Consider the following 16,164-nt stretch of genomic DNA (forward strand, 5'->3'; position numbering starts at 1 on the left):
TTACTCCTCAGATTTAACGTCATCGGGAAATGTAACTGATCGAGCACGTCGACTTCCACCTGATGATTCCACACGTGATGCTAAGTCCTGAGTAGACTTCTTGATACCGTGACGAAATCTCTTCTGTTCCTCATATCTGTAAGTGGAAAATTTGTATTTATTTTTATCTGATTGATCGATTGATCTTTCCAATAAAACTCACAAATCTTGATGAAGAGTATTCCCAAAACTCTTGTCAATGATCTCTCGGCTCTTTCGTCCTCTGGCTAGGATGTCATTAAACGTCAGGGAATCATTCTTGCGGTATTGGGAAATTTCTTGAAGAGTAGTATTTTGGAATGATCTGTAATCAAATTTTTGAGTGAGGATTTCGTTAAGGAGATCTTTAATGAGGGTTCGACGATCGACAAGTGTCTCTTGAACTGGCATCAATCTCTGTCGTATTTCAATGAGTTCTTCATCAATTTTTGCAAAAGACTGCCTAATTGTGACCTTTTTAATTCTCTCATACTCCAATCTCTCCTTTTCTGGTGAAATTTGTTGTGCCACCTGATCTGGATTGTATTTCTTCATCGTCATTATCATTTTCATGAGACGCATCAAATTCATCTCGTCCCACTTTCGATTGAGTTGCTGTGGAAGGTCAAAGGTGATTTTTTTCTTGTCTCTCAGTGCTCGCCTTCGTGCCTCCTTCTCCTCACGCACACGCCTCAGGTCCTCCTGATCTCTGGCCAGACGCTGACGTCTCTCTTCCGCCTCGCGTGCCTCCAGCTCCATTTGACGCTTTGCCACAATAATGTCTTCATTGGCGGCAAACCATTCCGCCTGTAAGTTACTTAGGTGCCTGCGGCGATCAATTTCATTGGCAATTAGACGATCGAGGAGATTGACTTCATCAGGTGTGGCTGTCGCGAGTGTTGGCGGAATGACGAGAATGCGTATATTGCTATTGAAGTCGCCAATTGCAATAATATCCTGCGTGAGCGGAAGTTTTTGTTGCACAATTGTCGTCACTATTTGACTGCCCACACTTGATACCAGGGTTGGGGATTGGGTCTGATTCAGCAAATCCCAGATCTCAATGTCACCATCGTCGCGTGTTATGAAAAAGACCGCAGCTCGTCTCACACTCCACTTGGCAGAGACAAGAACTGCGTTCCTGCGACGGTAGTAAATGGGAGTCTGAGGAGTATCTAGACGCCAAATGGCTAGAACCCTCGTACCGATTGAAAGAATAACATCCACGATGAAAGGATTTCTTTCAATCGCCACAATCGGACCATCGTGAACGAAAGCAAAGGTTTGAGTTAAACTCCCCTGATCGCGACTGACTACAGCCTGAGGATCAGGTTCGTGTCCCTTCCATCTAACTTCAAATATCTCCCCAAGACTTGTTGAAATGTGAAAGTAATTCAAAGGATTGAAATCCTCTTCAACTTCTTCGTCTTCAATCTCGACACGAGGTTCTATGGTCATAGGAGGTAGGGGGACCATTTTAAAAGGTATCTTCACAGTCAAGGATTTGTTGATTGAAGACATAATAGGTTCCCTTCGAAATTGAGCATCAGTGAAGATCATTGCTGTAATTGGCTTCTTCACACTAATTATGTTCTGGGGACGATACAATCGATCATACTTAGCAAAGTCAGACATCCCTTCAGAGATACTTGCCGGTAGATTGAGCTTCTTCTTCGATTGTGTCTTCTTGTCTAAACACTTTTCAGGATTCTGAAGATCCCAGAATGCTACAGTCCCGTCTAATGACGAAGTTACGAAAAATCTTCCTTCTTGAGCCTGTTCTCGCATTTGTCCTCCTGTCGTGATGATGTGGTGAGAATGTAGCCAGCGGATCCCTGTGATCTGTCCCTGTTGCGAATGCTCAAGAGAACTGATAGCAGCACGACGAACGAATAGATACTGATTCTTGGTGTTCGTCCATCTCAGAAACTCCCTCATTAGTTCCCGGTTCTTTGCTTGATTTGGCGTTAAGGTTTCTTCAATTTCACATTCTTTGAGCTTCTCTTTGAGATCCCATATTACTATTTGACCATTAATAAGCCCTCCGACGAGTATCATAGGATCGAAAGGACAAAACGATAGTACACAAACCTCTCTAGGAGCCTCCAATTCCAATTTTGGAGACAGAGTGTTATCAAAACTCCACATAAGAACATAATTCGACTGCAAAACAATCCTGTTGACCATATCTGTAGTATCCGTAGTTGGAATCTTCATTGAAGGAGTATCAAAAGCATACGATGCCACAAAGATCCCGGATACAGTCGGATGCCACTCAATGCAATGCACTCGACGTCCCGATGTCTTCGTGATATCCGCGAAGCAGAACTTCTCAGTGAGTTTTGGTACCTGAAAAGGAGCTAAACGCTTCGATCGAGCTAAAACGTAATCATTCCGATACATATCCACTTGATTGAATTCCAAAGCTTCAAGAAAATCCTTGATTTGCTTCGACAGGACAATTGGTTTAACTTCAGGAATTACTTCTTCCCCCTCAGCTTCCTCTTCTCTTTCGGTTTCCCCACCTTCAGTAGATTCCATAGCTTTTGCTTTTAGCTCAGCTTCAAGCTGTTCCCTCCTCTCACGTTCAATTACATAGATGTATTGCGACCAGGCATTTGTTGGAAAAGTAGGTTCTGTTTGTTGTTCGAGATTGACTTTCATAGGAGCTGACTGAATAAATGTATCAATCCGGGATTTGTAGACGTTGTCGAAGACAGTCTTCCCAGCAACCAGTTCCACATATCCATCTCTAACATCGTCGCAAGAACGGAACTGAAGCTTGACATCTCTCTTCGGTCGTATTGGATAGATGCTCTGGATCTGCACATGAACAACATTTTCTCGCAGTCTTGGTGCATATTCGTTGACTTCTTTATCGCTCCCCAAACACTTCCATTGTCGGGGCACTTTTGTTAGTCTCCTCTTTAGCTTGTGTCTCTGGAGAGCTTCCAGTTGCTGCACAATTCGAGAGGCTGTCCTGGCAGACTCTAAGTCATCATAGACAATGAATGTTCCATCCTCGGCGAAGTCCGAAAGATATCCCACAAGTATGGTGCTATCGCTGTCCAATTGATTGAGTTTGTTGCGTAGAATTTCGGTTTCCGGATGGTTATCTGTGAGGTAATCCTCGAGAATCTCCTTTTTCATTGTCTTCCAGGGAAATTCATCGGATATATTTACTCCAACTTCCAAGCATAGCTCTTTCTGGAGATCTAGGCTGAAATACGATCAAAATCAATTGGATAAGAATTTTATCACATTTCTTCAAAAGATTTGAATTGAGTCCTGGGAATATGCAGCTCACGATTTCAATTTCCGGTGAACACAACATTTACGGTGAAAATGAGCTGTTAAATCCGTTCAATGGTAGCGTGAATTATACACGAAGGTAAAAACTTAATTGAGCCTTCGCCTAAATCATTACTAAATATTCAGTTTTTTATTAGGGGTTCATCTGGAAGATGATTGCCCCGAAATATTCATTTTCATTTGAAGGATAATCTGAGGATTTTCTGAGACCTTGAGAAGTGGGAATATGAACCTAATTAATGAGAGTTTTTTTTTAATACACACGGTAAAGAATTTCGGCACATATTTGTTCCAAAAATTAGCTCGTCCACGGACTCCATAATTTTTGGCACAATCTTGTTCATTTTACGAGACTCAAAAAGATAATCAATATTAGTAACGAATTTGTTCCAAAGCGTAGCTCGTCCATGGACACCGAAAATGTTTGGAATAAATTTGTACCTTCTAGAAGAAACAAAAAGATATCCAATAATGGTAACAAATTTGTTCCAAAAATAGTTCGTCTACTATAAAATAGTATCCCTCCTCTCACACTCACAGTCACTCGTCACCAACGAAGCGAGGAGAACTCCAAATCTTTGGAAATTTTCGTGCTATATGGTTTCATTTTTTTAATTCGAGATTCCCTTCTCCTCCTGCTGCCAGCACTCGCATATGGTTTCGTCATGCACGCGTCTGTATAAAACACTCTTAAATTGCTTTTTTTATGTTCCTTATGAACTTTCGCCACCGAAATTCATCTCGACTGAAGTATATCCTTAACTGTCAGACGAAATCTTTTACAAGAATTTGTTCCCGACAATGGGAACAAAAAGATTCCCCATATGAGTAACAATTTCGTTCCAAAAATTACCTCGTTCACGGACATCGAAAATTTTTGGAATAAATATATTACAGATGTAGGAATAATATTGTTATAAAAAGATGTACTAATTTGTTCCTGACAGTGGTAACAAAACAGCCGAGTGTAACAAATTCTATTCCAAATTTCAGGAACAAATTTGTACAAGACGAAATCAAATCAAATTTGTAGACATTCCACCGTATCAAAACGGTTCCAAAAGAAAACTACAGTAGACTCTCACAAAATCGGCTCTTTTTCAATCGGGCGACAAATTTTGTTGACAATTTTCACTTTTAATTATGAAGCTAATTCGCTCAAATTTGCTGTAGTTCTTCCTATTTTATCGTGATTTTATCGTACAAAGGCTTTGGCGCTCAATTCTATCACTAAGCCGGATGACATTTTGCCCCATATTCCCGATTGAGAGAGAGTCTACTGTATAACAAATTTGAAAACTATTTCGTAACAAAACAGTAAAGAAAACTGTTTGGAACAAACAAATATCTTCTCTAGGTACAAATTGACTCCAAAAAAATTGTTCCGAGGAAAAATTGTTCCAATATTTTGGTCAGTGTCCAAAAGTTTTTACCGTACACGAAGAGTTCTCCGTATATTATCTTTTCGCATGATCTTTGAGTGCATACTGGTTTACTACCGATTAAATTGATTCATAAATTAAATTAAAAAAAACCATTCCGAATTAAAATAAAAAATTACAAAAGAAAACACATTTTAAAATATTTTGTCGTAAGAAATATACATACGGTCAAAAGAGTAAATTTGAGAAAGGTATGGTATTTACGTGTACTTTACCGTTTCATGATCGATTAAATCTGACGCAGTCGGGTTCGAAATTTCAAGACCTTTAAAAAAAATCAGCATTGAAGCAAATCGATTAAAAAAAGGTTCTTCAAAGTGGTTAAACTTTGACCTTTGAAAATTCAATATCGAAATGTTTTTCGAACATAGGTGTCTAAGGACGAAATATTCACCTTGACTACCTCCAAGACATATTTGAAAATGAAAAAAAACTAGGAGCCGTTTTCGAGATAAACCAAAACATGGTTTTGGAGGGAAAAGAGAGGGGAAGGCAAAAAGACTGTCCTAGATAATGTTGCCTTATGGGGGAGGTCATCGAAGACCGGAAGTCGATATCTCTTACCTTTTGGCTTCTAGCTGTGTCACAAGATGCAAAAAAAGTGGATTTTAAACCTGCTCGCTCTGAGTTCGAACAGTAAAAATCAAATGACTTGGACATCATTTTTACGTGCGATCACTCAAAGCCTTCCCTTACAATTTAACCTCACATAGATTCCAATAATTTTGAAAATATCATTCGAATTTTCGAGGGCTCCGGCACACCTTTTAGGTCAGGAAAATTTCATGAAGTCGAAATTCGAGTGTCTTTCTTTCTCATATGTTTTGCATATGTCTTTCTCATTCTTTCGCAGTCTTCTTCTTCTTTTAAACATCACAACAAATTCAATTTAGCTCAGTCGAATTTAGAGATCGAAAGAATGAGATAGACATTAAGTAAAACGTGTGAGAAAGAAAGGATGTGAATTTTGACTTCATGAAAATTTCCTGATCTAAAAGGTGTGCCAGAGCCATTTGAAATGCCATTAATACTCTCAACTTCGGGGACCTAAGTGTTTGAATTTGGAAGACTCTAATGTACTTTCTTAGCTTTTCATAAGCATCACAAATTTATCTGACTTTTCCTTATCAGTGTGTATATGATTAATATGATGTCAATTCAGGTTTAAAGATTGAGCTAAAATCATAAAGAAGCGGTATTGCAGAATTGTTAGGGCAGGATTTTGGGCTTCAATTTTCTCAAGAAATCTCCGCTTTCTCTCGATGAAAATAACCCTAAATGTTGCTTAACCCATTCCTTACCATGGTATTATACATCATACGCAAATTGAGTGATTTTTGATGATTTATTTCTGGGCAATTTTTATCCGAATTGCTGTCGGGAATGGATTATTAGTAACGTTAATTATTCAATTACTTGGGAAAAATAGTCCGACAGAGATGAAAATACATTTTGTTATTATTTTCTTGCTTCGCGGAAGGTCATGCAAAATTTTTGTTCAAAATGGCGGACGGAAAATACGACATCTCGTCGAATTTCTTGAAATAGGCCTCTTTCCTCTTTCCTGATTTGAATTCTAATTGCCAATTGGTGTTCTTGGATAGTTACTCTATCTAAAGCAATAGAGTTTGCAATGAATTAATGCACAGAATTTAAATTCAGTGAATTCAGGAAACTAATCCCAAAATATCAACATTCTATCTCAAGTATTTCTGGTACATTGACTGAATGGGTTAAAATACACATATTCAAAGAAATAGCTCTCACGATAACTAAATTATCCGCCCCTATCTTAAATTAAGCGAGAGGTCAAAGTTTCGTCCGAAATTACATGATGTACTTCTACTTTTTCTTACTCTAAGATAATCTTGGTGTAATTGAGTTGACTAAAGAGGATATCTTTGGCCTTCTTCTCACTAAAGTTCTGGATTAGTTCAAAATCTTCAGAGTCAGAATCCGATGATACCGGGTTATTTACTTCCTCATCCTTCTCACCAGTCGGGGACGATGAGTCCTTCTCTTTTCTCCCGAACTTGGCGATTTTTTCTCTGAAACAATATTCCGTTATTTTCTTACAGGTTTAACAAATGCTTAGTAGATCTCTTACTCTTCCTCAAGGAAAGAAGACACTTCAGGATTTCTGTCCATTATTTTGCAAATTATCTTATATTTTGCAATATGATGCTTAAACTGTTTACCGGTATAAACAATTTTGGTTTCTAAGGAAGACAATAAGCAACAAGTTTCATGTTTCACGCAACTTCCTATGCAACTTTCACTTTGGGAATATTTCCTAATGTTAGGCAATATTGCCGGATTTGAAGAAAGAATTCCATGAAATAAAATATTTATTTATTTTTTAGAAAATTATTATGCACGAGGCTTATCAAAGTAAGTCAGTGGATGTTTAAAGCGCAGTTAGATCGCTATCTTTTGGCAAAAATAGATTTCGTTTATCGCAAAATGCAACTTTCTAGTTTAATTGTACATGGTCCAATTGTTAAAGTTTTCTCACGACCTTCACAGAGAAATTCAGCAACAACAAAAAAATGGAATTCTATTAAATACTTTAAACTTATATTTAAAGAAATTAATTTACACAATTTTCAAAATTGAATATGTACAGTAATTGGCTAAAAAGTGAGGCGGGATGAATGCTGAAGAGGAGAATTCTTGCTTCATGCAAATTTTAGAACGTTGCCCATTTAACGATCTGGATGATTTTGTAGATACTGACCAGGGAGAGGTTCCATGAAGAATCTCCAGTATCACCTTTTGATGATGATAGTATTTCACTTAAATTGGGAACAATGCTAGGGTAGTTAATTTTCTTGCTGGGATCGCAATTGGTGATGATTTTTCCACCAGAATATTCATGTACGAAATGATCATCCCCTACAACGCCATCACAGTCCATTAATTCGAGGGTTTTATTGAAGCAAATTCGAATTTCGGCCAGGAAAATTTCTTTTTGCTTCGAATCGTAATTGCAGTGGATTACGGGATTTTTATTTAGTTGGGCTACAATGGCTGTATGAAGTTCCTCAACGGTTGGCGTTGAATCTGGAAGGATTTTACCTTCGGCCAGAATTGACGACATTGAATAGTGATGAAGCCAATTTAGTCCTTGAGTAAAGTAACGAATTTCTGTGCTTAGTTCCGGCAAGATTGATGCGCAAGTTCCATGCTTTTCCCATTCATGCCTCCACAAATCATAGTGATCTGTTCTGAGTTCGACATTTGTCCAGAAAATCTGCAATTGATTCTCAATGGGAGCAATATCGCTGGCATTGAATGTCCAGGAGGAATTGCAGTAGAAAGGTCCCATTTTGTTGAATTCAGTCGGCCAAACTCCATGGATTGTCCATAGATTTTTTGCCGATGGAAGGAGACATTTGTGCGTCTTGTCCTCCTCCATCCATTGATGGCAAACTGTCTGTGGCCACTGTTGAGTGAAAATCAGCAAATCCCATGGATGTTCGTCACTCGATGCACTAAAAATACAATCTCCTCAGCATTTTATGCAATTTACCCAAAAAAAAAAACAATTTCCCATTGACACTGACCTCACTTCCAATGTGAAGAATCCCATTAGGAGAAAACATCCAATGCCAAAATAACATCCCATCAATTTGCGCATTTTCTTATCACACCTGATAAAACGCTGCCTAAGTGCAAAATACTTATTTTTCCTAAAATATTTTTTTCTGTATTTAGGTAAACGACACAAAGAGAAAGGCCGTGAAAGAGGCTCTCCCACTATACGTAAAAAAAATTTACAACAATAATTTGAAAGTTTAAATAAAACACTTTTTAAATACTTAAAATAACAATAAGGAATTTTAACAATGTTACAATTTATCTTAAATCACCCATTTAAGAGCGTAGTTAAAAAAAAGATTTTGCGAGTTATTTAATCACAAATATATAAAGTTTATTTGTGTTTTGAAGGGAAAATTACTATAAAATGTTAGTGAATTGTCAGATAGGTGAAAGAAAGAGCATTACCGAATGGTAAAGTAGTGAATCTCGAAAATATGGCAGTTGCGCACTAGCGGGAATTTTGAAATGCTTCTAAAACACCTTCAAAGCACGAGTCAAGCCACAAAATGAATCTTTACTTCTTGCAGAAAATCACAAAATTACATATTTTGTACGTTAAACCTCGAGAAAAATTTAAACAAGACTATTAATCATTGTTGTTCCGCACAGAAATTTCAAATGAAAACAGTTTTTGTTCTCATTATCAACGCTAGAACAGTAAATTTGTTGTGTTTATCTTTATTCTTTCGACTTACCCAAAGAGAGAAAAGCATTGAAATATATTACATTATTTATGAATGCAAATCAAGAAAATATTATTCCGTCATTCTTAATTTATTGACTGTTGCAATTGAGTTAATATTTATTCAAATTAAACTGTAAGAAGGGGTGGCAATGATGCTTAGATGCTATAGGGGAAACTGAGGCAGAAGTAAACATGGGGTAGTTGGAAGCACTGCGATTTTTTAAATTAAATATTAGGCTTTAGATGATTATTATTAATCCTATCGAGATACTTTATTTATGGTATTATAATGTAATCATTCCAATGTTGGAAGAATCTTCTGACCGTAGATCGACCAAGTTACGACTAGAAGTTAGACAAGTTAGACGATTTTGTTATGTTTTATCATATGTGAATATGTCTATTTCTAGACATTCAGTTGCTTGCACTTGGCGGGACTCTAAGGGACAGTGTGATGTCGAGTCAGAGATCTCACTGTCCAAGAACCAACGGTCTTGCCTATTGCGCCACTGAGGGACCGTTTGATCTACACGAAACTGCCCTAATCTAAAAAAATATGTCAGAGCTTCAAGATACAAACATTTAATTTAAAAGGACTAGGCAAAAGTGGTCTATGGTACGATCATCAAAGAGACCTATATCATTGAATAGGCCAGTAGGGGACTTCTGTAACCATATAACAATGCCATATGACAAATTTAAAAATTTTAATGCAATTCGGAAAAATAAATCGAAAATAAGACTCATATCAATTACTAAGAGCTTCACAGAGTTCCTTGTATAGGCCATTTTATGCTCCTTGGGCTTTAGTGTTGTCCTGCACCCTAATTTACCACGAAAATTTGTCATATGACATTGTCATACTATTACAGAATTCCCCTTCAGGTAACAACTTTTGTTTCGGGATCAAAGTTCTAAATAGGGGAAAAGTTCTAGAGCAAAAAACTATTTTCGTAGAAGAAAAATGATCTGTTATATGAAATGTGCGCATTTATACTGTCTTTTTTAAGGAGAAGAATAAACTGCAACATAAAATATATTAAATGACTGAAAGTATATTCTCGAAATGGACATAGAAGCATATGTCTTTACAATTCATAACATACGTAGAAGGACATTGAAACATGATGGCTCAAAGTCAAAACTTTAAACCTTATATCTCAGAGATTTATAAACCGAATTTAATCAATGAATACTCAATCGAAAGGTCTTGAAAAATCCTACAAAACTACGGTATAGATAAGTTCACAAGTCGACCGCAAGGGACGCTCCATCTTATCAAAGTTTTCGATTAGTAAGAAATGTGTTAAATTTCGAAACTATTCAACCGATTTTAATGACCTTATAAAATGTATGTCTGATAATTTTAATGTATCATAGAGAGAAATTATGGCCTCATTGTATTCGTCAATTTCAAGAGAATCATTATATCGACGCTTCCATTCCATACTATGCTACCTCAAAATGACAACTTTTCAGGTGAGCCATTTAAAGTTGGCGATTTCCTATGCTGCCCGTGTAATTTTTTTCGAAAGTCTCAAATATCTCGTTAACCGAACATCGGATGACCACCAAATTTTCACCAGTTGTAGATCTCGGTCTCAGGAACAATATATCTCTGGAATGGAGCTGTCGATATATTTTGACTTATTTTTATAATTGTTATTTATTTTCTTTTAAAATCGTAATCAGGGGGCAAATTCTGAACGTATCTAGTCAGACTACATATATATCTAGTCTGACTACATAGCTGTACATGTACACTGCTGGTGAATGTGTGTAAGTGTAGTCGAGACACATTTTTCAGTATTGCCGCATCCCTATCTAGTCTCTGAATTCGTTAAGTTGGTTAACGAAATGAAATCGCGACAACCCTTGACTTGATAAGAGACTACATAGCCAAAAGCTATCTAGGCACCTCTTGGACATGCCTAGATGGCATCATCTTTGACCAAAAACTCCGGATCTACGATCGACTGTAAAAGTTTTCCAATACGGAATATTACATTAAAAAATAATTACCTCTAATCAAATATCTCAATACGATTAATACTTATAATAGGGAAGTTGGGGCTACTTTGAAAGACAAATTTTTCGCATGTTTCTAAAGGAAACCGGGCTTGTCCATAAATTAATCTAGATTCACAATTGTTCGGCTATCGGAATTACGTTATATTTAATTTCAGCTTCCTTTAGAAATAAGCGAAAAATTGAGTATGTAGGGGAGACTGGGGCAAAACATGGCAAAACGCATATTTAATTCTTTCACGAGCTCTGAGAAAACTTAAACGTTTTATAATAAGCATATTCTTATAGGAAATTTACTGCTCTACAACATTGCAGAAGACTATTTTCCTCTAATCTCGAAAGAAATGTGATTTTCGAATCCTTTTCTAAAACTCGATTTTGTGGAGATTCTCAAAATTGCTGGGGCAAATTTTGTCAGTCTTCGGATAATTTTTAACGTTTTACTCTCGCAAACGTTAAAAATATCAAATAGACATATTTTTATAGGAAATTTATTCCTCTACAACTTTGTCGAAGATAATTTTTCTCTATCTTAACGAGAAATGTGCTTAAATTGAGCTAATCAGTATTGATATTTTCTGTAAGCCAAATATTCCAAAAATAGGGCTCAAAATTTCATTATTTTTTATTTTACATAATCCTTCCTCGAATCCCTTGAAACTTCGTAAGTTTAAGAAGGTTCATAAAGGCTATCTATAATAAAAATTTTAAGCCTCAGTCTCTTTTATTTTAGAAAATAGTGAATATTGAAATTTTCGTTTTGACAAATTTTGCCCCAGTCTCCCCTAATGTGCCCCTACTCAATGTAGCCCCACTTCCCTCTACATAGTATAAAAAATAAGTAAAGTTGCTAAAATCGAACCTATATAGTCAAATTTTAGGTGATTTATTTTATTTCTGATATAATTGACCTTGCTAAACCATTCGCTAAATATTGTGGCAATTTATAAATAAATAAAACAAACGACTACATGGTACATTATCTTACAATTACTTTTGTAAATATTATCAAAACAGTGCTAATAATGCTGGTGTAGTTGGGCAAGTTCTTAGAAGTGTAACAGATACTATAAACAATTTATCAAGAAGTTACAGCTAAACTACAATGATTTCTTAAATAATTAAATATTTTTCATGAGAAACTATGTTGAGTGTCTAGAAAAGTATTAATTTTGCTTTTAAAACAGTGCAGTGTGAATTTAGAGTTCAGACAGAGTTCATTTTATCTGGAATCGCAATTATTGTAAGAACATTGCAAGTTCCAAAGTTAGCCTTCAAGCAACATTATGTTAATGCTTCAAGAAGCTTTATAAGTGAAACAAATTGGATATCCCTAATGAGTTCATTAAAAATAAACATAAAATGTTTACCCTAAAATTTACGCCTACGGATCAAGATGTAAGATTACATAAAAGCAATTCGTAAAAGTATTTATGTTAGTTTTTATTAAGAATTTAACTTTTATCATATATATACTTGTAAATGTATTATAATGTAAAAAGGCATAAAAAGCTGGATAGTCACGTTAAAATTGCAAAGTCGATAAGACTAAAAATTAGCGGTTTTTATTAGTAAAGGATCCAATGTTGCATGAAAACCAAGTGCTCACAATAAACCTTCAGTTCGGAATCCCCTTAAGGACTTGTGTTGTTTCTAGTCAGATATCACAGAACTAGAATTTAAAACCCTATAACAGCATGAAAAGTTACTTCACTGTTACTGTGTAGTGTACCTTATGGTTCAGTCTTAAAAGCGCTTAGAAACTAAACTGATTAAGACCTGAATTCCGAAATGAGACAACTGATCATTTCTTTGCGGGAAGTGTGGAAACGGTGGGAACCATAAAAACTTAAAGACAAATTCAGTATCCTAATGCAATTAAACTAGATAATCTAATTAATCTATCTATTGGGTATTAATTATTTCGTTTAGTGATTATGTATTTGTTATTGTAAATTTATGCCCTAGACACCCTAGATACACTTATGACTTAAGCTATCTTACACGACACACCATTCTGCGTAAAACAGAATTTCATTCATTCACAATTGGAACGCGATTCTAGAATTGTGTCTTAGCTAAAAGGTAAATTGATTTCCATTTGCTTCAAATGTAGATGATTCTTAAAGAATATAAAATTAATTTAGATTTTTGAATAAAACTTTTGGAAATGTTTGTACAAGTCAATAAAATATCACGGAAAGAATTTCTCACAATTTTATGATTTCAAACGGAATTACAGATAGGGTGGAATCACCACTTCTCGCCAGTTCCCCACTTCTGGCCATTTATATTGAAATCGCTATTTTTCGGGATGTGTGAAATAAATGAGCCGCAAAGATCTTTGTATTTTTACTTCTGCTACTATAGAATCGAAAAATAATTATTATTCTATTTATATTTACGATTTTAAGCAAGTAAAGATTATATTTACGATTTTAAGCAAGTTAGAGTAATATTTTAAGCAAGTGCATCGAATGCAATATTTCTTACCAAATATACTAAGTTTCATCAAATTTTTATCAAGTAAAAAATACCTTTTTGGATAATTTGTCTATTGAATATTTAATTACACTTGTTGTATACATAAAATTTGTATTTAGTTAATTAATATTTCATTCTATATAATTTTTATATAAAAATTAGGCATGGCGAAAAGTGGTTATATTCTGGAATTGATTTTTCCACCTGTCGCCATCTCTTTTCAATAGGCGACGCTAACTTCACTTCGTAGATTCTCAGTTGTCAAATTTGCATTGTTTACTTTCTGCGATAGACCTATAATTTGATTTCTCAGAGAGAAATGGAAGAAAATCATTTAGTGAGTAGGGGAAATGCTCATAATTTTGTCCAGTTTCTTATTTTGGACACTTTGAGGATAACATTGGACACTAAAAATAAATTGAATAAAATTATGGATTTTTTATTCCAATATTTGATGAATAATGAATTCTATCTAAATATTTGTTCTTTTTGGAAGATTTTAACACTAAATACGTTAAATTTTGAATATGATTTGAGTTGAAATTGCTTTGTTGAAAATTCAGTGTGAGCAATTGCTTACGAGAAATATGACAGAACTTCGTGGCTTACTTCAGTCTTATTTAGTTTTGGTGAAGTACTAACAAAGTTTGTTCGCTGTTTTTGAGTGATATTATTGAATATTCATTGAATATTGTGTTGATTCACGTTACTGATGATTTGTACATTTGACCTGAAGTGAGATTTGCCTTGTGAATTATATTTTTCGTGTGAAAAATGGGAAATTTTTTAAGACATTCACCAGTGAGGTGATGATTCTTATTTTGGACAGGTGTTTTTCTCACGAAATTTCATGAAGTTTTAGCTGTTGTGATGACTAGGTTGGACAAATGCCTGGATAAACAAAGGAGCATCATCTCTACGAAAGAGATGTAGCGAGAAATGGCTTGAAAGGCTCCCGGAAAGGTCAGGGAATGAGCGAATCCGCATGTACTTGGAGTATCGAAGTCAACTCAATTTAATGAATGATATGGAAAGTTTCTGGGCTTCTGTGACATTCTACGTTTCCCTTACATGAACAGGAAGAGGACTTGGTAAGATTGGTTCATCAAATGAAGAACAATGGGCATCCTATTGAGGCGGATTAGCTGTCCAAATTTACAGTCAAGTTGGACAAATTAATAAACAAGTTGTCCAAAATAAGAGCCAAGGTCACCTCTACTTATCAATTCATTTTTAAACGTATTAAAACTAATTTTAATAAAAATAAGACGATAAATAGCTTGCTAAGTTTCTAAACAACCCTTCTGAAAAGAGAGTAACAAGAAATGTCAATTAGTATAGAAAATATCGCACTTCAAACTTGGAACTTCGATGCTTATAAGCAAACTGTCCAAAATTATGAGCACTTCCCCTAATAATAAGGTGATTGCGAGGAAAAAGAAATGCTGAATGTATTCTTTTTATAACATTGCGTAAAATAATCGAGTTTGTACCTTTTCAAGTGGGTGGCGAGAAGTGGTTACAAAACTGGCGAAAAGTGGTGAAAAGTGGCGACGAAGTGGTTATTTTTGCATTGTTAATAAAAATAAGTTTTTTAAGTCGTCCAGCTTTAAATTCTAGGACTATTGTTTTCACGAATTTAGAGCCAATACATCTTAGTTTTGTGTCAAATTTGAGTTATCTTGTAGTAAGAGTTCAAGAGTTATAATAAAATAATTTCCTCTTTTTCCTAAACATGGCGATAAGTGGTTACTCCACCCTAGTGGCTCCGACTGAACTGTAATCTTTTCAAAACACTGTATTTTTTTTTTAATTTAAGATTAATTTAATTGGTGCCAATGAAAAAAAGTAAGTAATCTTTCAATATTTGTGAATCTATTTGAAATTTTTGATAGAACCATCTTTAGTCCTACTTTACCAATAACACACCCCATAAGAAAAAATCGAGCGGACTTGCATCCAGGAACAGATGAGGACATTGTGTGCTTAAATTAACAACAAAATGTTATTTTTTAGCCACTCCTGTTTGGCGTGCGATTTCTGCGACGGTTTCGAGTCTTATTGAAACTTCCAGTATCTTTTACAACATTTTCTAATTCTAACGGCATTACAACTCCTTCTAGGACAATTTCCCAATACACTTTAATATTAATTTTGACACTACAGTCCAAAACCCAAGTCATGGAACTCGATACAGTAAAAAACGATAGTCCTTGACTTATGGTGATCATTTGAATATCCAAATACTCGTATAATCTTTCCATCAATTGGAAACGATCGTTTTGTTTCTTGGTCTGGTCAAAGATCTTCGATATTCATAAAATTCCGGATATGAATGCTCAGAAAAAGAAAATTACCTTTTTAAAATATCGAATAAATGTTTTAAATCTTTAGTACTTATTGCATAATTTGATTCACCAAATACTGTTTAATATTTTCTAATTGCCTCTGAACTTCAACATTTTAATTTAATTTTAGTAGCATTGAGGGGGTTGTTAAATTAGGAGGCCAATAAAATTAACTGCTTTCAGCAATTTTTTAAAAGATATAAGGAAACAACGTAGATCCTTGATTTTTTTTAAAGAATATTTA

At 35.2% G+C, this 16,164-nt stretch overlaps 2 protein-coding genes across 2 annotated transcripts; both read right to left on the reverse strand.

Annotated features, from left to right (window-relative positions):
• Positions 1-6,920, reverse strand: LOC129806765 (dynein axonemal intermediate chain 3). Its single transcript, XM_055855536.1, has 4 exons — positions 6,880-6,920; positions 6,629-6,820; positions 203-3,238; positions 1-136 (listed from the first exon to the last, which is right to left on the reverse strand). The coding sequence occupies exons 1-4, from the start codon at positions 6,918-6,920 to the stop codon at positions 1-3; spliced, it is 3,405 nt and encodes a 1,134-aa protein (XP_055711511.1).
• Positions 6,921-7,327: 407 nt separating this feature from the next.
• Positions 7,328-8,952, reverse strand: LOC129807350 (ribonuclease Oy). The gene is made up of 2 exons (XM_055856560.1): positions 8,339-8,952; positions 7,328-8,266 (listed from the first exon to the last, which is right to left on the reverse strand). Exons 1-2 carry the CDS (start codon positions 8,410-8,412, stop codon positions 7,462-7,464), a joined length of 879 nt encoding a protein of 292 aa, XP_055712535.1. The 5' UTR covers positions 8,413-8,952; the 3' UTR covers positions 7,328-7,461.
• Positions 8,953-16,164: the final 7,212 nt, after the last annotated feature.

Source organism: Phlebotomus papatasi, chromosome 3, assembly GCF_024763615.1.
Source record: "Phlebotomus papatasi isolate M1 chromosome 3, Ppap_2.1, whole genome shotgun sequence".
NCBI classification, from domain to species: Eukaryota; Metazoa; Arthropoda; class Insecta; order Diptera; family Psychodidae; genus Phlebotomus; species Phlebotomus papatasi.

Coding starts and splice junctions, on each gene's coding strand:
- LOC129806765 (XM_055855536.1), bottom strand. CDS start 6,920: ATGGACAGAAATCCTGAAGTGTCTTCTTTCCTTGAGGAAGA. Junction 6,821..6,879: donor TCTTCTTTCCTTGAGGAAGA/GTAAGAGATCTA, acceptor ATATTGTTTCAG/AGAAAAAATCGCCAAGTTCG. Junction 3,239..6,628: donor TACACCAAGATTATCTTAGA/GTAAGAAAAAGT, acceptor ATCGTATTTCAG/CCTAGATCTCCAGAAAGAGC.
- LOC129807350 (XM_055856560.1), bottom strand. CDS start 8,412: ATGCGCAAATTGATGGGATGTTATTTTGGCATTGGATGTTTTCTCCTA. Junction 8,267..8,338: donor TTCTTCACATTGGAAGTGAG/GTCAGTGTCAAT, acceptor TTGTATTTTTAG/TGCATCGAGTGACGAACATC.